This window comes from Podarcis melisellensis, assembly GCF_964234715.1.
Source record: "Podarcis melisellensis genome assembly, chromosome: 15".
NCBI classification, from domain to species: domain Eukaryota; kingdom Metazoa; phylum Chordata; class Lepidosauria; order Squamata; family Lacertidae; genus Podarcis; species Podarcis melisellensis.
Genome location: NC_138532.1, coordinates 41,501,227 through 41,526,927, shown reverse-complemented (window position 1 = coordinate 41,526,927; position 25,701 = coordinate 41,501,227). Strand labels below are relative to the sequence as shown.

The 25,701-nt window shown below is 47.2% G+C and overlaps 2 protein-coding genes across 7 annotated transcripts in view; one reads left to right on the top strand and one right to left on the bottom strand.

The window, feature by feature from the left end:
• ALDH3A2 (aldehyde dehydrogenase 3 family member A2) overlaps nucleotides 1-2,089 on the top strand; it is a 33,769-nt gene extending 31,680 nt beyond the window's left edge. For all 3 annotated transcript variants that reach the window (XM_081890453.1, XM_081890452.1, XM_081890454.1), the window contains one exon: nucleotides 291-2,089. Coding sequence is in view for 1 of the 3 variants with exons in the window: in XM_081890454.1 (XP_081746580.1) it covers nucleotides 291-305 (15 nt within the window). In the remaining 2 variants the exon portion in view is untranslated. The remainder of the gene's footprint in view (nucleotides 1-290) is intronic.
• LOC309357839 (multidrug and toxin extrusion protein 1-like) lies at nucleotides 2,081-24,011 on the bottom strand. 4 transcript variants are annotated; one of them, XM_081890390.1, is made up of 18 exons: nucleotides 23,820-23,950; nucleotides 22,059-22,254; nucleotides 21,111-21,212; nucleotides 18,898-18,966; nucleotides 17,409-17,557; nucleotides 16,111-16,153; nucleotides 15,501-15,545; nucleotides 14,769-14,866; nucleotides 13,099-13,196; nucleotides 12,522-12,635; nucleotides 10,803-10,870; nucleotides 9,325-9,433; nucleotides 8,398-8,473; nucleotides 7,155-7,224; nucleotides 5,216-5,348; nucleotides 4,904-4,998; nucleotides 3,810-3,897; nucleotides 2,081-2,847 (listed from the first exon to the last, which is right to left on the bottom strand). In XM_081890390.1, the coding sequence occupies exons 1-18, from the start codon at nucleotides 23,933-23,935 to the stop codon at nucleotides 2,624-2,626; spliced, it is 1,893 nt and encodes a 630-aa protein (XP_081746516.1). In that variant the 5' UTR covers nucleotides 23,936-23,950; the 3' UTR covers nucleotides 2,081-2,623. The 4 variants fall into 4 exon arrangements, with proteins under 4 accessions (XP_081746516.1, XP_081746517.1, XP_081746518.1 ...); XM_081890391.1 differs by lacking the exon at nucleotides 15,501-15,545; XM_081890392.1 differs by lacking the exon at nucleotides 23,820-23,950 and having other exon boundaries at nucleotides 22,059-22,235.
• Nucleotides 24,012-25,701: the final 1,690 nt, after the last annotated feature.

The window sequence follows — 25,701 nt, the reverse complement described above, 5'->3', positions numbered from 1 at the left end:
CAATGCTTGCTCCATTTGCGGTGGCCGCTCGCTATATTTGACATGTGTCCATCGCGATCGCTCGCGAAAAAGACCATTTGCTGGCAATCCCCCGCAGAGCTGCTGCTGATCAGATTCTAAGAGCAGATGAGTCAATGACGTGCCTCAGTTTAAGGCAGCATTGGACATTCTGCCATGCATAGCTTCAGATTTCTGGGGGTTTTTTCCCTTTAAAAAAACCACGCACAAATGAAGGAAAACACAGTAGATTCAAAGAGCTAATGGCATTCAATCCTCTCTCTTTCTTCCAGGTCGCGTTTTTCTGAGTCCGGGGTTCACCGACACCATTGACGGAACAAGTCGTGTTATACAAGCTGTTCTCACCGGGTTAAGGGGGCTGGTTACTAAAGCACACTTCTGTAAGGAATTTTGCCATTTCTTTTTAATCATTAAACACACTAAAAAGTCAAGAGGAGGATCTGAGCGACAGTCTGCGCCCACAGCCTCCCGCTGTGAACGAGGGCGTTTCAGGCAGCGGAACTGAAAAGCGCTGTCAATATGCTCGCTGCTGTTCTTGAAGGGCTCTTCATACACACACACACACAAATGTCTGAGGCTTTTTGAAAAGAAAGAAATGGCCTTGCTCTGTGCCAGATGGGCTGATACATCAGTCCCCGTCTCGCCTCTTTGGCTTAGGTTGTCTTTGAAATAATAAGCAATAATCAGAAACGAGGAACGTGAAATGCTCCAAAAGGAGGCTGAAATCAGAATGGGGTTGTGGTTTTGGGAAGGAGTGTAATTGTACAGAAAATAAACAAATCAAAGCCTTCGATAAATGGGGTGCTGGTCCCAAATTAAATAATTAAACCAATCAAATACTAATGGGACACAGGGTGTATATTCCAAAAGGCCTATAATGAGGCTAGTCCTCATCCGCCTTTACTCCCCTTCAGAAGGGGAAATTTCCTGGTGAAAATTTGTACCCTTAAACCGCTTCTGTCCCAGAGTTGTCCATGCAGAAACAGTCACGAATTTCTGCGCCTGCTTAGGATTACCGAGAGGGTTAGGGTATCGCCTGCAAGACGCTAATGGGCAGTTGTCCCGTTGCAAAACGAAAGGGCGCTGTGCGAGAGAGCAGGCTGGTTTCTGGCCTGACTCTGTGCCAAATACCTTCTTGTATCTGGTGGAGGTGGAGAACCTCTGGACGATGCAGGACTCCCAGCTCCCAGCATCCCTGACCAGGCGGCCTGGGGCTGATCTGGAGCTGGGAGCCCTGCGAAATCCAGACGGGCTGCAGGCCAGCTGCCCAGTCTGATTTGGCTTGCAAAGTGACACGAGCCCAGCGAAGCGGCCTTAGCGTGTGTTTGTGTGACCAATTTCAGTCTGCACTCCTTGACGCCCAGAGGTGGGGAACCTGTGGCCTTCCAGATGTCAACCCCATCACATTTAAAGCACTGTGATGCCATTTTCAACAGTCATGACTCCCCCCCCCCAAAAAAAAATAAATTATGGGAGCTGTAGCTGGATAAGGGTGCTGGGACTTGTTAGGAGATTCCAAGTTCCCCTCCCAGAGCTACAGTTCCCAGAGTTCACTACAAAGAGGTAGGAGAAGAGAAAGGGTTTTGTTTTTTAAAAGAGAGGTTTCCAAAATGGGCGTTTTAATACAGCCTCCCCGCAACCTGGCATCTTCCAATATGTTTTTGGACTACAAAATCCATCAGGTTGGTTGAGGCCGATGGGACTTGTAGTCCCGATCCTCTGGAAGGCACCGGTGGGGGCTGGTCTGATGCACTACAACTGACTCATCCCATTTCTGTGCTGGAAGGTGGATTAAATTCAACCAGCGCGACCTACAGATTTGTTTCCAACTGACCTTTTCCAAGGATTTCTCTTCCTTTCCTTCTTTTCCCCTTCAAAAAATAAACACTTCTTACATAAAGTATTTTAGATGCAGAGAATGAAAGAATTATTAGTTTAGAATTATTATCAAAATATTTTATATGGGAAGATGGACATATTTCTCTCTCTGTGTGTTTAAGAAATGTGGGTGTATCCTTGTAACTTACGCAAGCTGCAAATATAACATGATTAAACTCGAGAGTGGGTTGAAGCTTTTTAATGATTAAGAGTTTTTCCTGATTTGACCTTTGGGCCTTGAGCGCTTTATTGATATCGTTTCATGGTTGCATCCTACTCAGAGTAGACCCATTGAATTAATGAGCACAGCTGACGGAGGCCCATTCATTTCAGTTTTGGTCAACTCTTGAGCAGAACATAGCGAGAGGCGGTCCTTCCTCTCCGCAGCATGGTTTCTGCCCTGCCAGAGGTAGGCAACAGTTGGACTCCAACTCCCATCAGCCCCAGCCAACATGGCCCCCAACTGCAAGGGATGATGGGAGTGTAGCACAGTGACATCTGCCAGGCAGCAGTGTGGCTATTCCTCTCTGAGCCAGAGCTGGGTTTCTTGCACCACCAAGTTCTGGGTTCAAGTCCGGCCTGCCCTCACTGATGACATCAAAACACAGCCCTGCGCCCAGCTATTCTGGGGTCCAGTTTCTTGCTTCTAAGTCAAACAGGACCCCCCTCCCTCTTTCTTCCTTCCTGGACCAATCAAAATGGGGTGTGTGTGTGCCTGAATATATCCCTAATCTTTAACGGTGAAGAACCGAATCGTGACGCCGATGGCTAGGATGATGACGGCAGCTGCAACAGCCAGTCCCCGCTGGACGATCAGTTGCCTTGTAGTCAGGACTTTTCCCACAGTGGAGAGGCCTGTCACCGTCTCATCCTGCAGCTGGAGCTGGTAGGTTGGCCCGTCGGTCTTGGAGAAACTAAGGAGGACGGCTCCGTTCTGAGCGTCCGTCTGGCCTGCAGCAGGCGGGAAAGGAGAGAGACACGACTGTCAGCTTGGCGTCTGGTTAGCTGCTGTGAGAACAGAATGCTGGACCATATAGGCCTCTGGTATCCATTTTCCTCACTCTGCCCTCGCTTGGATTTCGCTCGCTGTCAAGGGAGGCAGCACACGGTCAAATATCCTTCATGGCGGCATACAAGGTTCCAGCCACGATTCACCTTCAGAAACCATTTCTGCGTATGTTTTCTGAAGCGTTGCGCCTCAGTGGCCAGAGCGAGAGACTCTTTAGTCTCAGGGTTCGAGCCCCACGTTGGACGAAAAAACCAGGCGCACTGAGTCCAGTGCCAAATTTACGTATAAGCTAAAAAAACAAAGGGGGGAAAAACCTGGATATACGTTTCCAAAATATAAGATAAAAAACAAATAAAATAAAACCTACATACAGCAACAGGGTTTTGTGTTGTGTAGGCTCCTGTGATGTAAATAATGGGCCCCGCCTGCTAGCCTTTTGTTATGTGCAAATGGCTTTAGATACCTGTTAGGTCCATAAATTACCAAATAGCATATATTCAACACAAAAAACAGCGGGGATTTGTTGTTGACAAAGGACAGCTGGACATACAAAGGGCCCCATTACCTTAGGGACTCATCAAACCTAAATCTAGCCCTGGCACTGACGGTTTTGTGCCACAGCGCAGCGGGTGGTTAAAATAAGTTTGTGGAGGAAGGGGGACATGACTTTCCCCATGTTTTATAAAACCAACCAAGTCAGCCACCCAACGGCATAGCCCCCTCCCTTTGCATCTGTGGGGTTGGTGTTAATGGGTATTTCGAGGCTACCCTTGGGCTTTGAAGGAGCCGCCGGTTCCCCTGTTTCTAAGCCTTGCAGTCGAAAAGCGGCCACACTTCTGAGGGCGACAGACACTGGACCTCCTTTGAGGATCAAACAAGCAAAAAACAAACCCGTGTTCCATACCGGAAGAAGGAGCCATCTTGGTTGGGACGGGAGCCGAGTTCAAACCCTCCGGGGGCAGCCTCTGGGTCAATCCTGCACGGTGCTGAGCCTGGAGGACGGATCCAGACAGTTCGTTAAGGAAGCACTTTGTGCGGCCAGGGATTTGGGTGTGTTTTTTAAAGGTTTCTAGGACCTCTCCGCAGGGAGAAGGGTTGCAGCTTAGTGCCTGGTGTCCCTGCTTGGCATGCAGAATGTGCCGGTTTCAGTCCCTGGCAGCATCTCCAGGTTGGGCTGTGGGCGGTGGGACTCCCTGCCACAAACTCTGGAGAGCAACTGCCAGCCAGTGTCCATAATACTGAGCTGGATGGACCAAGGGGCTGGATCAAAGTAAGGCAGCTTCTATGTTCAGCACTTGCAGTAATTTTCCAGTTTTACCCTGGAGTGACTCACAAGATAAAAACAGGATAAAGAAACAATAGAAAATTAACTCTCCTTGGCCATCTTATTGTTTCCTACTCCAACAGAGCTCCTGCTGTCTAGGTGGGCCTCATGTGGCCCCTGACATCATTTTATGTGGCCCCCAACACCGCCCCGTTCTTCCTATGCATTTGTTCCTTTTTCACCTGTTGGGTCTGATCTGAGTGGCTTCAAAAGAGAATTTGACGAATCCACAGAGGTGTCCGTCGGCAGCTACAAGCCAAGGTGGCCACGGATGAAAGCCCTAAACGGCCTCGGCCCAGTAGACCTGAAGGAGTGTCTCCACCCCTGTCACTCAGCCCGGACACTGAGGTCCAGCTCCGAGGGCCTTCTGGCAGTTCCCTCCCTGCGAGAAGTGAGCTTACAGGGAACCAGGCCTTCTCGGTAGTGGCGCCCACCCTGTGGAATGCCCTCCCACCAGATGTCAAGGAAATAAGTAGCTATCTTATCTTTAAAAGACATCTGAAGGCGGCCCTGTTTAGGGAAGTTTTTAATATTTAATGCTGTATTGTTTTTAACATTTGATTGGAAGCCGCCCAGAGTGGCCGGGGAAGCTCAGCCAGATGGGCAGGGTATAAATATATTATTATTATTATTATTATTATTATTATTATTATTATTATTATTAATCTCCCTACCTCCTCAGCCGCCTGCTTCCAGTTCATCCGGCCAATGTAGGTTATAGAGCATATGCAAGGGATAAGGGCGCATATCAACATGCCCAGCCAGAGGCCTGAGGGAGAAAATGGAGAGAGACCACACAGAAGGGTCAACGGGGGTTATATGTCATGGGCAGAGCGCCTGGCCTGCATGCAGAAGGTCCCAGGTTTGATCCCCGATGGCATCTCCAGGTAGAAGAATAGGAACTCCTTCCTGAAAGCCACAGCCAATCAGTGTGGGCAATACTGAGCCAGACGGACCAATGAGCAAACTTGGTATTAAGGCGGTACCTATGAGTCCCATTTTGGCCACGAAAACCAGCACAATGGCCACCGGCAATCCCACGGCATAGTACCCGACTGCGTTGAAGATGGCGCCAAGCTTCTGTTTCCCGGTGCCACGCAGGACCCCGCTGGTGGTACACTGCGAAGAGGGGAAGAAGGGGTTGCAATATGATTGCGTCTCACACGGGGGTTACCTTCTGGGGGTAGCCCATACGCACAACAAGGTGTGGGATATATGCAGCCTCATAAAAGGGTAAAGGGACCCCTGACCGTTAGGTCCAGTCATGGATGACTCTGGGGTTGCGGCGCTCATATCACTTTATTGGCCAAGGGAGCCGGAGTACAGCTTCCGGGTCATGTGGCCAGCATGACTAAGCCGCTTCTGGCGAACCAGAGCAGCGCACGGAAACGCCGTTTACCTTCCCACTGGAGCGGTACCTATTTATCTACTTGCACTTTGAGGTGCTTTCAAACTGCTAGGTTGGCAGGAGCAGGGACCGAGCAATGGGAAGTCACCCCGTTGCGGGGAACCGCTGACCTTCTAATCGGCAAGTCCTAGGCTCTGTGGTTTAACCCACAGTGCCACCTGCCTCCATCCAGCCTCATAGAACCACTCTAAATGCATGGAAGGGGTTAAGACCATAGAGTAAGCTGTCCTGTCAGGCTTAGCTAGGTTTCAACACCCGTCCCTTGGGAGGAAGGGTGACCAAACTCTTTGGTCTTTCCCTTCCACCTGACCAGTAAGGAGGTCTAAGCTGGCTGCTCCAAGCTTAGACCGTATGACTTTAGCGAGCCATCTTTGTTTTTCCATAGAAATAATTTAGGAACAGTGTAACACTTGGAAACTATACTACCTGTGTTTTCTTGCTGCTGTATGGAAAAGCACGTGAATCTGACTTTGGAAAAGTTTGTAAGTAAACCATTTTAACTTACCGACCATGTGGTCTCTTTCTATGCGAAGGGAAGTGGGGGACTTTGGAAGCCTATATTTCCACACTTTGCTGCATGCTTTGTGGTTTTAAATCTATGCTGGGGTTTTCTCACCAAAGAGTACTTGTCCCAAACCCAGATCTAGACACCTGGGTAATTCTCCTTTTATTCTACCATCTATATCCACTGTTCCCTTTAACCAAATACAAAATACAACAAAAAGCGTATAACGAAAACTGTCCCCATGAGCTCACCTCTATCCTTCTGGAGCCAGTATGCCAAGAAGGCCTTGGCCCCCCAAAAAACAAGGCAGAGAGCTTTAAAACTCTTTTCTCCTGTTCTCTTATTATTCGTGACTTTCCAGAGCCAAGCCCTGATTCTTTTCAAAAAATTTACTGTCATTTTAACATTTAAAAATTTGACTTCCTTCCCCCTCTTTCTGCAGTTCCTGAACTTTATTTTTAATATTTTCTGCATATCCAAATTAACTATATTTGTTCATTTATTCATCTAAATATATATTTTTATGAAACTGCAGGTTATTTCAATAATCCTGCCAATGTTCTTATCAGTTTACAATTTATTTGTAAATATTCAGTAAACCATTTCCATTTGTTTATAAAAAAAAGTTTGTTATCTTGATTTCTTAATTTTCCAGTATGTTTCGCCATTTCTGCATATTTCATAAGTTTTTAGTATCCATTCTTCTTTTGTTGAGACTGGATTAGACCTCTCCTTAAGAAGGCATGAGAACAATGAGTAGGTTGTGCATTGTGCAAAGCATTAAAAAACCCCAACCCAACCTCAATTCAACTTCCTGATCTGATTTTAGGATGTATTTTAATTGATTGCCTGATTTTATGTTAATGTGTTATATGTTTGATGTTAGCCGCTCTGAGCCAGGTTTTGGCCGGGGAGGGCGGAGTATAAATATTTATTATTATTATTATTATTATTATTAAACAAGATGAGAGACCACCCCCACCCTATTTCCCTTAAAAGTGGATATACTCACACAAAGGGCTTCGAAAAGGTGGAAAGCGACGTAGACGGGAATGACCTTTGCCACGAGTTCAACTACCTCCCTATTTGCAGAGAGGCAGAAAACAAAAAGGGATACCTCAGTGAGTAGAGCAGTGTTTTTCAACCTTTTTGGGGCAAAGGCACACTTGTTTCATGAAAAAAATCACGAGGCACACCACCATTAGAAAATGTTAAAAAAATTAACTCTGTGCCTATATTGACTATATATAAAGTAATTCTCTTGAATAGGAATCAAATAAACACAAAGTATTTTATAATTACTTTATTATGAAATAGTAAGTAAACAGAAATATGAAAAATTATAAAATACTAGTGTGCCGTGGAAGAGTGGTTGAAAAACACTGGAGTAGAGCATGAGACTCTTAATCTCAGGGTAGCGGATTCGAGTCCCACACAGGACAACAGATTCCTGCATTGCAGGGGCTGGACTAAATGATCCTTGGGATCTCTTCCAACTCTACAATCCCACGATCCCTCCGGAGGGCGCCCCGTGCTTCGGGCTGCAGGCTGCTGCCTGCAAGCCCACGGGAACTCCTGCCGGGCGCGCGAGGCTTGCAGATAGCTTCCTGAAGCCTGGAGAGCAAGAGGGTTTGGTGCGCACCGATGCCTCTTGATCTACAGGCTTCAGCAAAAGCCTGCATTCGCCCCATAGGACGCACACACATTTCCCCTTCATTTTTGGAGGGGGAAAAGTGCGTCCTATGGGGCGAAAAATACGGTATATCCATTTCACAGGAGAAAAATTGGCATCGCTCAGAACACGCCAGGCGAGGTGCGTACGCATACCAAAACTGCGACTATTGAAGGTGGCATGAAACTGCTTTAAATATATATTGCAGATGAGGCCTTGATTTCGGACAGTAGGCTGAGAGTTGTTAAAGACCTTCTGATCGGCAAGCCCTAGGCTCTGAGGTTTAACCCACAGCGCCACCCGCGTTGTTAGGAGACTCCTATTCCCCTCATAGGGCTATCATTCCCAGAGTGGTTTAGCATTCAGCCCCTCTTCCCAGGGAACCTGGGGAATTGTAGTTCCGTGAGGGGAATAAGGGGTCTCCTAACCACCCTCAACAAACTACACTTCCCAGGATTCTTTGGGGGCAGCCATGACTGTTTACAGTGACATCGTAGCACCTTTAAATGTAAGGTGTGGACTTGGCACCACGTTGATGCTAAGTATTATTGTCAGCCTAAAAAACACATGTTTTGTGACTTACTCATCGCTGGTAAATATATAAGCTAGGACGTCCTTTGTGGATGCCGTCAGGGTGCCCATTAGCAGGAAAAAAAACACTGGAGAAGATCAAAGAGAATTTATAAGTTTAAGTTTTACCCACTGAAATTAACAGACACCCAAGTTAGTCATACCCACTATTTTAAATGGGTCTACTCTAGGTAGGACTAGCATCAGACACAAGCCAGAGAGTACAAACGGAAGAAAGGTGGCAATCACTGTAACTGTTGCTCTCAAAAAGGGTTAAAGTTTAACCCTATGGTTGGCACCCAGCTGTCCTGAAATGCCTTGAGGGGAGAAGTTATGGCTTTTGCCTTCTTTGTCCCAAGAAGCGTTAAAACAGGGGTTGGCAACCGTTCGGGGGGACCATTTTGAATGTCGAGAAAGCGATGTGGGAGCCAGTCACAAAATGGCTGCCAAGGGGGACATGGTATAAGATGAAATAACTGTGTTCCATTGCGGGGGGTTAGACTAGATGACTGCTCCCGGGGTCCCTTCGAATTCTGCAGTTCTATGAAACGAGAAGAGCTTGCTGATAAATTCCACGTAAAGGTAAAGGTACCCCTGACCATTAGGTCCAGTCGTGGCTGACTCTGGGGTTGCGGCGCTCATCTCGTTTTATTGGCCAAGGGAGCCAGCGTACAGCTTCCGGGTCATGTGTCCAGCATGACTAAGCCGCTTCTGGCGTACCAGAGCAGCGCACGGAAACGCCGTTTACCTTCCTGCCAGAGCGGTACCTATTAATCTACTTGCACATGACGTGCTTTTGAACTGCTAGGTTGGCAGGAGCAGGGACCGAGCAACGGGAGCTCCCCCATTGCGGGGATTCGAACCGCCGACCTTCTGATCTGCAAGTTCTAGGCTCTGTGGTTTAACCCACAGCGCCACCCGTGTCCCAAATTCCACGTACCTGTGCACAAAATGGAGACCACAAAGGATTTCCGGGCTTCCTCGAAGTTCCCAGCCCCTAAGGCGTTGCCCACCAGCACGCTAACAGATGCACTGATCCCAAACGGAATCTGGAAAGGACAGCGTTGCTTTTGACACCTTAACCAAAGCTTTTGGGATCATCGATTGTGTTTGTATGTTCACTGGAAGCATCTCACCCTTGAGAAACCACCACCGCCCTGAAAAATCTCAAGCTGGCATTCTTCAAAACATACCCATGCATCCTAAATAATATCATGGTATGCAATGGGCAGTTTCTGCAACTTTTGCCCCACCCATATATATACATAAAATATATGATATACAGCACAACCCTGATCTCTGAGCAGCGAGAGAATGAAGGTCGATGGAGATTGCAGGATATATGGTTTTGTTTACACGTCTAGACAACCTGGGCACCGGATGCTCACAGCATGAACATCCCAGCAGATGGTGTTATAGCTCTGGGTCCAGCACAGAGCAAGACAAGCCTCTTTCCACCATCAGCCAAAACTCTCAAACACACACGCAGTCCCACTCGGCCCATCGTTATTATTCTTATAACTATATATCTATTTATACGCCCATGGGGACTCAAGGCAGCCTACAGATAGAAACAAGAATCACTAAAAACAAAGGGGGGGGAATCATTAAAAAGCAATTAAACACCAATAAAATTAAAACTATATACATGTATAAGGTAAAGGTAAAAGTACCCCTGACCGTTAGGTCCAGTCGAGGATGACTCTGGGGTTGTGCACTCAGCACGCTTTACTGGCCGAGGGAGCCAACGATTGTCCGCAGACAGTTTCCGGGTCACGTGGCCAGCATGACTAAGCCGCTTCTGGCGAACCAGAGCAGCGCACGGAAACGCCGTCTACCTTCCCGCCGGAGCGGTACATATTTATCTACTTGTGCTGGTGTGCTTTCAAACTGCTAGGTTGGCAGGAGCAGGGATCAAGCAACGGGAGCTCACCCCGCCACGGGGATTCGAACCGCTGACCTTTTGATCGGCAAGCCCAAGAGGCTCAGTGGTTTAGACCACAGCGCCACCCGCGTTCCTATATATGCATATATAAAAGCTATTAAAACAATACAAAGTAAGTGCAATAAAACAACATCCATACTTCCCCAAAGTTTGCTGAAACAAAAAAGCATTCACCTGCCGCTGAACCTATTGTTCTCCCTCCTAGGATGACTAGGTGAGATGGGGAAAAGTCTCCCCCATGTTGTCTCTATGGCAACACAGCTCACTCTTTTGAGATGCTGTTGAGGGCCCTTCGCTGGCCATTATCTTACAAAGAAACTGGTCTGACCAGTTCAGCCTCCTCTTCTGCTCAGACCTAACCTGTACAGGATCACAGCGACCCAAAGGCACCGTCCAGACTTGCCCTACCCACCCACCCCAAAATGTAACACTATAATAATTTGTACGTGATGCAGCACAGGAGACGGTCTTACCATGTAGGCAATTGTGGCCACTTCGTAAATGATGGATTGGCACGATAACTCCAGGACCCCAAGGAGACCTGGGTTGGGAGCAATTGAGGGAGGAGGGAAGGCAGGACATGGGAATCAGTGACAGAGGACTGTGCTGAGCTTTAGACATGTACACATTCAAAGCATTCAGACATTCAAAACATTGCGGCCCTTAAGGCATCTCTCTCCAGCTCTCAGGAGTCTCCCCAAGAAGGTGAGGTGCTACTGAGACAAACCCCTTTATAACCGGGGGGAGCAGGAAGTTTGAAAAGTAAAAAGTATCAGCCATATTTTTATTTCCTTGCTCTCCTGTTGTTTGGAAATAGTTTAATACAGGCTGTTAGTTATGTGAGGTGATATTTACTATACTTTTCCGTCTATAAGACGCCCTCATGTATAAGACACCCCCAAGGTTGTTGAGTTTTTTTTAGGGGGGGGATTGCCGAAAATCATCCTCCCGCACGCATCACAAAATCCGCCCCCCGTCTGTCCCATCGTCGGCAGAAGCTGCCAATCGCCCGTCCAATTGCCGCAGCATCAGCCAATCAACACCACCCATTGATGAAGCAACCAATAACACACACAATAGCCAGGAAGAGCCGCAGCAGCAACCAATCAAATGTCCACCCTATTCACTACCCCTGTATAAGACGACCCCCATTTTTTAGCATGATTTCTCAAGAAAAAAACTAGTCTTATACACAGAAAAGTACGGTATTTGTCAACCTAATACAGTGGACCCTCCGGATATGAATTAAATTCGTTCTGTGGGTCCGTACTTAAGCTGAAAAGTCAGTAACTGGAGATGCCACTTCCAGGCTTGCCACGTTCGCAACCCAAAAGTTACGTAACTCGAGGGTCCACTGTAGTTCCATAGCTTTAAATGTTTGTAAGGTTGGTGTCCTTTTTTTATTTTTCAGAATCTGTACTTGGTACAGTGGAACCGCATTTGTCAAACGTAATCCATTCTCGAAGACCATTCGACTTCTGAAACATTCGACTTCCGAGGCGTTTTCGAAAACAGAAGCAATTCTGGGTTTTTGGCGTTTGAAAACCAAAACATTCGGCTTCCAAGACACTCGAAAACTGAGGTTCCACTGTATGTATTACTTTTTCTAATAGGTGGTATGTATTATTTACTATTTGCATGATAAAATTCATTATATAAAATGTTAGCCAAGTTCTACATTTGACATTTTGAGCCCCAGATAATCTAAATAAATACTGTGTGTGTGTGTGTGTGTAAAGGAATAAAAAGTTAACAGGGCACTGGTTGTTATCTCTGCCTCAGTTCCTGAGCTGCAATTGGTGCCTGTGCAATTATGTCACCGGCCTAGCCGTGCAGATAGTTGGATCTGGATACAGTGGTACCTCGGGTTAAGTACTTAATTCGTTCTGGAGGTCTGTTCTTAACCTGAAACTGTTCTTAACCTGAAGCACCACTTTAGCTGATGGGGCCTCCTGCCGCTGCCGTGCCGCTGGAGCACGATTTCTGTTCTTATCCTGAAGCAAAGTTCTTAACCTGAAGCACTATTTCTGGGTTAGCGGAGTCTGTAACCTGAAGCATATGTAACCTGAAGCGTATGTAACCTGAGGTACCACTGTATTGTATTGTATTGTATTGTAATTGCCATGCTCCAATACGATTGGCTTGGTCTTCTGGCCCCTCCCACTGCCCATGACACCTCCCCTCCCACTGACCTATCATAAAACTTCCGATTTCGAAGGTCCACCATTCGATGCAGGTCATGAGCATGCTGGGAACAGCTAAGGCCATAAACACGTCCCATTCCTGGAGGCATTCGGTGGACCATCCTAGGATTTGGAGGGAGCAGGGAAGAAAGGGAGAGAAAAACAGGGCAGATTTCAATTCTATTTTCTGATGAGGCAACATTTGTTATGTACATAGAGAGAAAAGTCTTGCTAATGCTTCACTGAGGAAACTGGACAAAAGCAGCATATAAATTTGAAGAGAACCGGACACAGAGGTTTTGTCTTTTTAAAGCAGGTCTTGTATACAGAAGAGACATTCAACCAAACAGAGGGGAGAAAACGTCCTCAAAGCTACACCTCCAATCAGAGCATGTGTTACCTCAGGGAGGATCATGCCCCTCCACATGGTTGCTAAGCAACAGCTCCCCCTCCCTCTGGGCTAGCTGCCTTTAACAGAATTAACCCTTGAGTTACAAACTGAATGATCCCTGCGGTCGCACTTCCAACATGAAACTGGGAAAGGAAACTCGGAAGAGACGGGGGCATTGGGAAATAAGCAGGCTACCTCCCCAGGTTTCAGCGTGAAGCTTTTTCCATTTGATGTACAGGAAGAGGGCAATGGCTTGCGAATACTGTGCGATGGTGTTGGCCCAGGCAGAGCCCCTGGAATGAGGAAAGGAGGGGGAGATTAACAAATAAGCGAGGGCCACGTTGGAAACATTACATAGTAGAGCGTTGTAAAACGGTTGGCAACGTATGAGGTGGGGGCTAGAGACCGATTTTTCGGGTCCTTCCCTGGCACCCACAAACCCTCTGAACCCGCCCACCCACTGCTCCCCTGGCCATGAAGTAGGAAAAGGGGGTGACTTTCCCCCCTCGCTAGAAAAATTCGTAGAGCTGAGGGAGGAAGTTGAGAGAGTGACGCTCTTTCCCTCTTTCTGCTCTGTGGTGCTTTTCTTTTTTTTAATCAATTTTTATTAGGAATTTAAACAAAGCATATTATCTTAAAACATATCATCCTTAATTCCCCCCCATTCCCCCCCCCCCGACTTCCCTCAGTTCCAATCCCTGATTTCTCTATAAATGCTATTCTCTGCATGCTACAAAGTTGTATAGATCCTTAATTTGTCTAACTGGTTGTTATCGATAAAAAGTTTGTGATGCTCTGTGGTGCTTTTCAAGGCTCAGGTGAATTCGGCTGGATTTGAGTTAGACCCAAATCCTCTCTTTCGGTGGTGTGTGTGTGTGTGTGTGTGTGTGTGTGTGTGTGTATGTGTATGTCGATCTGGGGAAGGAGGGAAGAGAAGTAATAGAGGAGAATGCCTTCCACAGTGTTCACACAGACACCCAAATGTCCCCACATGCCTAAAAGGGTTGGCAACCCCCATAATTAGGCCTTAGGAGGTCACCCCGACTTTCTTTGTGCAGGCAGGAAGCGCCAACCCCATGGCACCGTTCGGGTCCATTCCCGAAAATCGCAATAACTGAGGGAATGGAAAAAAAGCAACACACACTTCATTGAAGGACCGAAGATCACAATGGGTCTGTTGAAAGTGATATAATTGCCGTATTTTTCAGTCCCCCATGTATAAGGAAACCCCTTTTTTGAACCCTTAAGAAATCAATATTTTAAACATCAAACTGAGCAACTTTGTTGAGCTTTTTTGGAGCGGATTGCCGAAAATTGTTGTGTTGGGGTTTTTTTGGAGCTTTTTTTTTTTCAGCTTTCAACGCTACTGGTGAGTTGTGTTTATTTTAACCACCTGAGTATAAGACGATTCGCAATTTTTTTACTGAATTTTTTTTAGCAAAAAACTCGTCTTATACATGGAAAAATACGGTATACCTCCTTCAAATTTTTAAAAAGCTAACCAGGAAAATTGAAGGGGAAATGCATTTAAAAATGTGGTTAAATGCAGGAAACAGGGACAAGGAGGAATGACTGTTACTTCCACAGACATGATGGAGGCATTTAAGGAGCAAGTAAGACTGCCCCCCAACTGTCTTTTAAAGAGAGGTTCTTTCTGGTTGTAGATCTGGGCTTGCTGTCAAAACAACAACCTTGCAGAGACCTTGATTGTCCAAGAACGTCCCCACCCAAAACCCTTGACTTGATATATACAAACAAAGGATTTTGCAATACATTCCTAGCGTTCCACCGACGAAAGAAAGAAAAAGGTGGGTAGGGGGTGCATTCAAAATTCAGGTTGGTCCTGCCACCCGTTTCTCATTTACCTAACCCCCATGTGAAGCTGGTAGAGGAAGACATAATTTGCAATCAGATTGACGATGTTTCCAGCAATGCCACACAGAACCTCAGGCCAGATGATCCTCTGAAACAAGATATTATTTTAGCAATGAGATGAACCAGGTGCTTTATCACTGAGCTACCAACATTTCCCTAATAATAAGAATAATAATAATATATTATTTATACCCCGCCCATCTGGCTGGGTTTCCCCAGCCACTCTGGGCGGTTTCCAACAAAGTATTAAAATACAGTGGTCTGTTAAACATTAAAAGCTTCCCTAAAGAGGGCTGCCTTCAGATGTCTTTTAAAAGTCTGGTAGTTGTTGTTCTCTTTGACATCTGGTGGGAGGGAGTTCCACAGGGCGGGCGCCACTACCGAGAAGGCCCTCTGCCTGGTTCCCTGTATCTTGGCTTCTCACAGTGAAGGAACCGCCAGAAGGCCCTCAGCACTGGACCTCAGCATCCGGGCAGAACGATGGGAGAGGCAGTTGGAAAACAGGGACACTTGGGAGGGTCCAGGGAACTGCACCCCTTAAACTGAGTCAGCCTATCTTGCTCAGTATTGCCTGCACTGACTGGCAGCAGTGGCTCCTCAAGGGCTTCAGTCGGGCCGGAGATATTCCCAGGCCTCCCTGGAGATGCTGGGGATTGAAACCTGCTGCCTGCTCAGCTGCCTTTCCTGCCTTTAATTCCCCAACAAGAGAAAGAGCATCTTACCTGATTCTGCAGGTACCTCATCTGGATCTGGTAAATAAACGTCGCCTGTGGAGCAAGGAGGAATGAATACAACCTGCGATCCAAAGCAGGGGTGTGTGAGCAAATTAATGCTCTCTTCCCCCAGTGATGCATCTATCTTCTTTATATCGCCTTTTCTCAGTTGCCCCTTTTGGAAAACAAACGGGGCTTTCGACAGGCGGCAGTCCAACCAATGTAGCACCTGTGCTGCTTCGTGACCAGTTGGGTCACAGCCTGCCTTGCGGATATCTTCTAGAGCAGTGTTTCCCAACCTTGTGCCTCCAGCTGTTTTTGAACTACAACTCCCATCATCCCTGACTACCAAGACCAGTGGCAAGGGATGATGGGAATTGTAGTCCAAAAACAGCTGGAGGCACAAGGTTGGGAAACACTGTTCTAGAGGCACAAGAGGCCTGGAAGTGCCCCTCCGGGGTTTCAGGCAGTGGCCGCTTCCAAACCTACCTGCAGAGGACTGAACCTGGGGGACCTTCTGCAAGCAAAGCAGGTATTCCCAGCACTGAACTGCCACCCGTTCCACTTAAAAGACCCCACCGAGAAAATGAAAGAAAGCAGGATGGAATAGGAGACTTACGGGAAGCGCTGGGATGAAGATCATGACGTAAACCTGTGTGAGCCTGGAGCAATGAAAACAAATGAGCAAAGAAAACAAAACCCCAAAATTAGCAGTTTATTATCCTGCAGCTGATATTTGTCCCCATCCCTGGGGGGGGGGGGCATCCCATCATAACAGCGCAGAAGCTACCCCACCCCGTGCCCTGCCAATGCCTTTATTTTCTGGCATTCCTGGGAAGCCTTGTCAAGAAAAACAAGAAAAACGATTGCATGCCGCAGCTATCCCAGAATCCCTCACTTCAAGGCCATCGTGACTGCAGAAATGGGCACTCTAGCCCCAACTCTTTGTGCCCTCCCTCTTCAACCTCAGGGCACGTTTAAAGCCCTACACCACTTTAAAGAACCAGGCCTCCCCCCAAAGAATTATGGGAGCTGTAGTTTCTTATGAGTGCTGGGAGTTGCTAGGTGAACCCGGTTTCCTCCTCGGAACTACAGCTCCCAGGGTGGCTTAATCAATCAATCCTTCTTCCCAGGGAACTCTGGGAATTGTAGCTCAGCATCCTTAATGTACTACAGCTCCCATGATCCCTTGGGGGAGGCTCACTGGGCACCATTGCTATATAGCTTCAAGCACCAGTCGAAAACATTCTTTTTTTTAACCAGACCTTTGCTGTTTAATGATCTAGGGTAGAGTTTCCCCAAACTTGGGTCTCTGGTTGTTTTTGGACTACAATTCCCATCATCCCTGACCACTGGTCCTTCTAGCTAGGGATGATGGGAGCTGTAGCCCAAAAAACCAGATGGAGACCCATGTTTGGGAAACCCTGATGATCTAGGGCTGTTCAGAGTGGGTGGCATGTTTTAAAGTATTTCTTTTTCTTCCTGGTTTCAACTTGTGGATGTGCTTGTTCGTTTCTGTAAGTCGCTTTGAGTTGCCTGTAGCAAGATAAATTAGTAGTAAATTTAATAACAACCACCACCACTATTTAAAGTGGTATCGTGGTGCTTTGAACGTATGGTGCAATTGTGGCCTCAGTTTCGCCCTTGTATAACTCAGGAGAGAGCAAGATGGTGGCAAAGCAAGAATTAGTTGGCTCTGCCTTTCATTGACTCTGTCTCTTCCTATCATTGGTTTTGGCGCCACCTGCTGTTCGGCTCCCGGCCTTCCGCCCTACCAGCCCCAGTGGGCACTAGCCACCTTTGGAAATATGGGGTATTGTGTGTGGACATGGGAAAGGGGGGAAATCACATGCACAATGATCAGCCTCAAGTCCAATAAACGGCTGGGTGGAGGATTTCCCTTTTCTTTCTCCCCACCTGGAGACATCTGGGTCCTGTCGGATGAGTAAGAGGAGCTGCTCTGTGTTGACGAAGACGGCCCAGCAGGGGAAGCAGCAGAGAAGCAGAATGAGGATCCCCCGTTGCAGGATGGTGCCCACCCTCTTCATATTCTTCCCGCCATACGTCTGGGGAGGGGGGGGCGTGTGAGTGAAGGTCCCCAAAAAAGAAGAAGGATCATTTAAACTCTCCAGCCTTTGGATACAAAGGTAACTCACAACAGGAGTTTTATTCAAATACTTCACTGCTCTGGGGTGTTCTAGAAAGAGAAGGCATTGTTTCTCTAGGTGAGGAGCCTGTGGCCCTCCAGATATTACTAGATTCTGACTCGCATAATAGATATAAAATGATAATTCCCTGGATGACAAGATCCAGGTTTGGGGCAAGTACTCTTAAAGCATTGAAATAAAGGCTGTTCGAGCTTTAACATAAGCCTTTGTGATTTCCAAATTTTCTCCTAGCATAGAAAAAGACCACAGGTTTAGTTACAGATAGGTAGCCATGTTGGTCTGCCATAGTCAAAACAAAAAAAAATTCCTTCCAGTAGCACCTTAAAGACCAACTAAGTTAGTTCTTGGTATGAGCTTTTGTGTGCATGCACACTTCTTCAGATACTTCTTCAGATACACTTCTTGAGTGTATCTGAAGAAGTGTGCATGCACACGAAAGCTCATACCAATAACTAACTTAGTTGGTCTTTAAGGTGCTACTGGAAGGAATTTTTTTTGTTTTGACCACAGGTTTAGTAACTTTAAAATGTTTTACTTACAAACTCTCCAAAGGTCAAATTCATGTGCTTTTCCATACAGCATTTGGGGGGGGGGAATGCACAGGCAGTAAAACTTCCTGTGAAAGTTCCTAAATTATTGGTATAGAAACACAAGAATGGCTTGTGAGAGCTGTGCAGCTAAGCTGTTGCTCCAGCTTAGCCTCTTCACATGCTGAGCTTCTGAGCTAGACTGGGGTGGGAACAAAGACTTGATTACCTAGTTCCTCCTAAGGTGAAGGGGAGCGACCTAGTTAAGCCTAGCAGGACAGCTTACTCTATGGTCTTAATCCCTTCACGCATTGATTAGATTTAAGGATGTGGGTTATATGAGGCTGGTTATCCCAGAGTCAGTCCCACAAAGGCCAAAGGTCAGGGGAATTATGGGAGTTGTAGTCCAGCAACTTCTGAAGAGCTACAGGTTCTTGTAGCATTTTGCAAGCTTATAAATCATCTACAGAGTCTGGATTATAAGGAACAAATTTTACTTAGCTGTTTGCGGCTACTAAACTATATACAAAACTGAAACTAGTCCCATCTTCAGAGTTTCCTTTCCCTGCAGGTCTTACCCAGCACTGATTCCCTCCCAGTGACCAGCCTTTCAAAATGTTCAGGCAAGACACACCTTGACGCTGGCCTTGTCTCAGACTACGTTTCATACACCAGAATTCGAACACACAGCGGCAGCCAGCCATTACTCACCTGTGATATTAACGTATCGCAAGCTGAAGACAACCCAAATCCAACAGAGATGCCTGTTACATTTATAACCTAGGGACCATCAGAGAGGGGAGAAATTAACAGGCAGACAAATTGAGGGGTTCTAATGTTGAATGCTAGAAAGAATGGCACAATCTTATGGTCTGGAGTCTTCACTGCGAGAAGCCAAGTTACAAGGAATCAAGCAGAGGGCCTTCTCGGTGGTGGCACCCGCCCTGTGGAACGCCCTCCCACCAGATGTCAAAGAGAAGAACAACTACCTGACATTTAGAAGACATCTGGAGGCAGCCCTCTTTAGGGAAGCTTTTAATGTTTAACAGACCACTGTATTTTAATACTTTGTTGGAAGCCGCCCAGAGTGGCTGGGGAAACCCAGCCAGATGGGCGGGGTATAAATAATAGTATTATTATTATTACTATTATTATTATTATTATTATTATTATTATTATTATTATTATTATTATTGTCAGAGGCTGTCTGCCTTCGAGCAGGATAAATTATTTGTTCATCAAGCCCACTATCCAGCCCACTACTGCTGGATCAGGCCCATGTCCCCTCTAGTCCAGCATCCTGTTCTCACAGGGGCTAACAAGATGCCTATGGGAAACCTGCAATCAGGATCTGAGCACAAGAGCAATTCTCCCCTCCTGCGGCTTCCAGCTCCTGGAATCTAGAAGCATCACTGCCACCCATAGCCATCTCTTCCTCCATGAAATTGTCTAATCCTCTTTAAAGCCATCCCAGAGTGGCTGGGGAAACTCAGCCAGATGGGCGGGGTATAAATAGTAAATTATTATTATTATTATTAATATTATTATTATTATTATCCAAGTGGATGGCCATCACTGCCTCGTGTGTTCCGTAGTTTAACTGTCAGCTGTGTGACAAAGTCCTTCCTTTCATCTCTCCTGAATCTTCACACATTCAGCTTCGTTGCATGTGCCAAGTTCCAGCGTTATGAGACAGAGAGAAAAACTTTTCTCTATGCCGTGAATAGGGACGCGGGTGGCGCTGTGGGTTAAACTACACAGCCTAGGACTTGCCGATCAGAAGGTCGGCGGTTCGAATCCCTGCGACGGGGTGATCTCCCGTTGCTCAGTCCCTGCTCCTGCCAACCGAGCAGTTCGAAAGCACGTCAAAGTGCAAGTAGATAAATAGGTACCACTCCAGCGGGAAGGTAAACGGCGTTTCCGTGCACTGCTCTGGTTCGCCAGAAGCGGCTTAGTCCTGCTGGCCACATGACCCGGAAGCTGTACGCCGGCTCCCTCGGCCAGTGAAGCAAGATGAGCGCCGCAACCTGGACCTAATGGTCAGGGGTCCCTTTACCTTTACGCCATGAATAAATCTACCCTGTTCTCCTCTCACTCGCCTTTTCTCTAAACTGGTAAGTCCCAAAGGCTGCAGCCTTTCCTGACAGGGAAGACACAACCACCCCTTAAACTTTTCGGCTGCCAAACTCTTCTCGGGGTTTCTCATGCTTCTTACAGCTGAGCCACCTGTTTTCTAAACCGAGAAGCTCCAAATAAAATAGGAACATGGGAAGCTGCCCTATGCTGAATCAGACCATTGGCCTGGCTTGCTTGTCTACACTGACCGGCAGCAGCTCTGCATGGCTTCAGGCAGGGGGTGTTTCCCAGACACACCTGGGCTCTGAATCTGGAACCTTCTGCACTCAAACCAGGCATTCTACCACTGAGCTAGAACCTATCCTATAAGAATGAGACAGAATTTCTCGTCATTCTAACGCAAACTAATGGATGATTTAAACAGGAGCATAGGAAACTGCCTTATACTGAATCAGGCCATTGATTAATGTCCATCGAGCTCAATACTGTCAACACTGACTCACAGCAGCTCTCCAGGAGATGCTGGAGATTGATCCCGGGTCCTTCTGCATGCAGAGCAGGTGCTCTACTATTGAGCTACAGCTCTTTCCCAAATTCAAGGCATGCTTTACTAATCCAGCCAAAGTGTGTGAAAGGCCAACAATGACCCTCTCTAGAAGGAGTCTTCCGCTCCCTTGCCTGGCTCTGAATGAGTCGTCGTTCTGGGCACACATCCTGATTGGACGTTGACTCATTCAGAGATGCAACGAGGAAACTCGGCAGAGGTCCAGGGACATTTTAAAACACATACGCACAGACAGACAGACAGACACACACACACACATATATATATATTTAAAAACACTCACCGCAATGGCAAGGGTGACAGAAGCCAGCTCAACCTTGCCAAGGTGGCCACAGAATATTGTGCTGACGACATGGATCATAAATACGAGTAACTGGATGAGTGTCTGTTGGGGGAAAACAATTTAAGGAAATTTGGAGACATATAACCCTAGAAACTGTCATATTGTGCTGGGAAGAATTTATGGTGTGGATTGTGGAAAATGGAATGACATCTTTGTGAATTTAGCGGTGATTAAAATCCTGCTGCCCACCCTTTAATATGAGCACCTTTAGCTTGGCAGCCAAACAGGCCTACATTTGGAAACCTGAGCAGCTAAATAGCTCAGATCTAAGGTCTTGAAATCAGACTTTAGATGGGAGTTATGCAGCAGAGTTCATCTCCATCAACTTAGCTCAGGACTCAGCGAACTTTTTCAGCAGGGGGCCGGTCCACTGTCCCTCAGACCTTGTGGGGGGCCGGACTGTATTTTGGGGGGAGGGGAGAATGAATTCCTATGCCCCACAAATAACTCAGAGATGCATTTTAAATAAAAGCACACTTTCTACTCATGTAAAAACACCAGGCAGGCCCCCAAAATAACCCAGAGATGTGTTTTAAATAAAAGGACACATTCTACTCTTGTAAAAACACGCTGATTCCCGGACCATCTGCGGACCAGATTTAGAACGCGAATGGGCCAGATCCGGCCCCCGGCCTTGGTCTACCCATGACTTAGCTCTCAGGCAATTTAACCGTGAGCAGCAAGGTCCATAGAATCACAGAACTGTAGAGTTGGAAGGGACCATGAGTGGCTCGAACCCAGAACCCCAAGATTAAGAGTCTCGCGCTTTACTGACTCAGCTATCCAGAGCGGAGACAAAAGCTGACAGATATCAGCTTCAGATTGGGACAGGAAGTTGTCTTGCCAGCACAGAGAACTGGCGTCTTAACCACGGATTTGGGGTCTTACCAGCGGCCCTGCCAGCACCAAAATTTTCTTTGTTTCTTGCCAGAAGTTGGAAGGAATAAATCGGCATAATTCCCTGCAGCAACTTGGGGCGGAAGCCTGTGGCTCAGCGGCTGAATCCTCGAGGGATGTCTTCTTAGGGATGGACGATGCTCCGAGATCCATAAGCAGAAAGGGACCCTCTCTCCCGGGTGGATTCCTTTTTTAAAAAAACAGACCGTGATTACGCCTGATTTGACTGATCCAAGAGGGCACTTGTCTAACAGCAGCAGAACGGACTTCACTCAGAAGCCGGATACTTGGACCTCCTTGTCCTCATGCCCCTACGATTTTGGGCTAAAGGGTGATGATTAAAGTCTCTCCCGAGCCAATAAAAGATGAAGGAGGGGCAGGCTGTTTGGGCCGGTCTGCCGTGAGCAGAGATCCGCAGGAGGCTGGCTCCGAGGACCTGGGGCATGTCCAAAGTAACCGTCACAAGACCAGGACATTTGAGAAGCTTTCCTCCACGCAAGGGAGAGCCAGCGAAACAGGATACATATATATATAAGACTTTAATGATGAGTCAGGCCCCTACGTCCGTCAAGAATAATAGCGCTCCCGGACAGCACTGCCCTCGAGTGCTGGAACTCGGAGCCTAATTCGGAGCAAGTGGCTAGTCCTCATGGCTGAGAAGAATCGGGGCAAGGCTTAGTGAAATGTCAGAAGCAGGGCAGGTCAGCATAGCTGTCAACATTTCCCTTTTCTTGCAAGGAATCCTATTTGGAATAAGGGAATTTCCCTTAAAAAAAGGGGGAAACGTTGACAGCTATGGGCAGGTGGCGAGGAGAGAGGGAGGACCTCCAGCCAAGAGGAGATAAGGACTCTGAGCCCCGCTCAGTATTTAACAAGGCTGGAAGCAAATATATACATATTTGCCTTTTTTATAGATAGCAAACCTTAGACGGGAGTTCGATTACAGCTGCTTAGCTCTCGGGAACAAGGTTTGCGGAAGCCCAGGACAAAGACAAAACGTGAAGAGTAGGTGCAGTTGGAAATAATGGGCGCGACTAACTTGGGTCCATTAACTTCAGTGGGTCTACTCCCAAGTAAAACATGGTTGGATACAATCCACTGCATGTATGTGTGTAGGCAGACTGTGTATGTTTGTGTGTGAGAGAAAGAGAGACTCATACAGAGGGTTAGCAACAAAAATTTGCAGCGTGGTATGCTTCTGTTCGGGACGCGGGTGGCGCTGTGGGTTAAACCACAGAGCCTAGGACTTGCCGATCAGAAGGTTGGCGGTTTGAATCCCCGCGACGGGGTGAGCTCCTGTTGCTCGGTCTCTGCTCCTGCCAACCTAGCAGTTCGAAAGCACGTCATGTGCAAGTAGATAAATAGGTACCGCTCCAGCAGGAAGGTAAACGGCATTTCCGTGCGCTGCTCTGGTTCATCAGAAGCGGCTTAGTCACAATGGCCACATGACCCGGAAGCTGTACGCCGGCTCCCTCGGCCAATAAAGCGAGATGAGCGCCGCAACCCCAGAGTTGGCCATGACTGGACCTAATGGTCAGGGGTCCCTTTACCTTTTTACCTTTATGCTTCTGTTCAGTGGGCCAGCCAGCTAGCCATGCCCTCTCTTCTGAGGCTCCATTCCATTTAGCCTCTACACACAAAACTGGATTCTGTGACAACAGAGGATGCTCACTTTGTTCACCTGCCTGTTCTGGGTTCCTTCCCCTCATAGGATCCTCCAAAACCCCTTACACCCATTTTTCTCGTGGGTACCTTGTGGTTCTCTCAGGCTTGCTAACAGCACCCTTCCATGCAGGTGACCAGCCCCAGATTGAAGCAACTGGAGCCCCTGGACTGGGAGACCTTGGGAGGTCCAAACTTAGCAGCATCTGATCACGAGAAATAAAACCACGTTCTCTTCTTTACTGTTACCAAGCAACTTGGCCTAGGTCGTTAAATCTGCCTGTTTTTCAATTATTTTTTTTAATTTTTTTTTTTTTGCAAGAGGCCAAGGCCTCCCTAGATTAGGAGCCCCTGGGCTGCGGCCTGCTCAGCCTGCATGTAAATCCGGCACTAGATGTGACTCGGTTTTAGCTAAGCTAGCTACGTAAGGAGAGGGAAAGAGCTCACTTTTTCAATACGTAAAGATGGGGAAGGAGCTTCCCTCGTGATCTTGCTCGACTCCAACTCCCATCAGCCCCAGCCAGGAAGATCAAAGGTCAGGTGTGATGGGAGTTGGAGTCCAGAAGCCATTAGAGGAGTCAGCGGTCCACAAAGGGGCGCTGCTCTGCTTGGGAACGATTTGTGACAGGAACAGAGGAAATGGACTTAGATTGAGCCAGACCCATTGCTCCATCTGGCTCAGTGTTGTCTACACTGACTGGCAGCAGCTCTCCAGTATTTCCAGGCAGGGAGCCTTTCCCAGCCCTGCTTGGAAATTGCAGGGGATCGAACCTGGGACCTTCTCATGTGCACTGCTGCCCGGTTCCAACTTTCCCCTTAGAAGTAAAAGCAAGGCGCCAGTCCTCATGATACCAGGTATTCAAAAGTAGGGAGTCCATGGCTTGGCTTTGGAAAAACAGTAGTACTTAGTTCATTGGGAACAAGTGCTCTAGGGTTTTAGATAGACAATGCATCCCCCCAGTTCTATCGGGAGATGCTGGGTGAAATAAATAAATTAAGGTCTTATGTACCGTATTTTTCGCTCTATGACACACCAGACCACTAGCCACACCTAGTTTTTGGAGGAGGAAAACAAGAAAAAAAATATTCTGAATCTCAGAAGCCAGAACAACAAGAGGGATCACTGTGCAGCGAAAGCAGCGATCCCTCTTGCTGTTCTGGCTTCTGAGATAGCTGCGCAGCCTGCATTCGCTCCATAAGACGCACACACATTTCCCCTTACTTTTTAGGAGGGAAAAAGTGAGTCTTATAGAGCAAAAAATATGGTATATAATAAAGGTTTATAAATGTACCAAGCAAACACGTACATATATAGGCCACATGTCTGAAGCTGCACAGGAAAGCAGCTATGGAGCCATTTTGACTCCCAGGCTGACCAGGTGTATTCTCTGCAAGGTCAAATGGAGGAGCCTCCCTATTGCCTTTTCCTTCACAAATCCTCTCTTAAGGGCATATCTGTGTATTGTGAGAAGGAGTAAAAAGGTGTGCCTCGAACTCAGTTGTAAATTCCAGAGTTGGGCTGTTGTAAATTCCAGCGTGGGTTCGGCTGCAGGGGAGCCAGGTCAACAAGATAAGGAAGTAGAAAGAGTCTCTAAATAAGGTTAGGTTTAGAGAGTGTAGAATGGATGATGTATTAGTACCATGTCTTTGATGATTAGACAGATTGTAAGCCAAGCTTCGAATGAAGGGCGGCAGCAATAGGGATAAATACACTTGCCCGTCCATTGTTCGGGGCTCTTCGTACCACCCTGGGACGGGGAGCCCGCCTTTGCAAACGCGTTATAATAAAAGGGAAGTAATAGACCTTATCTCGGTGTCTCCTTGTCTCATTGTAAGTCCACGTAAGTAACTTCTCACAATTTTTGGCGCCCAACGACGTGGGGCTCTCGACGACCTGCTCGGCGGGGGCTGGGGAACGGATCAGCCGGCACTCCGATTTTCGGAGAGATCTGTTGCTCAGGGCCCGCGGTGA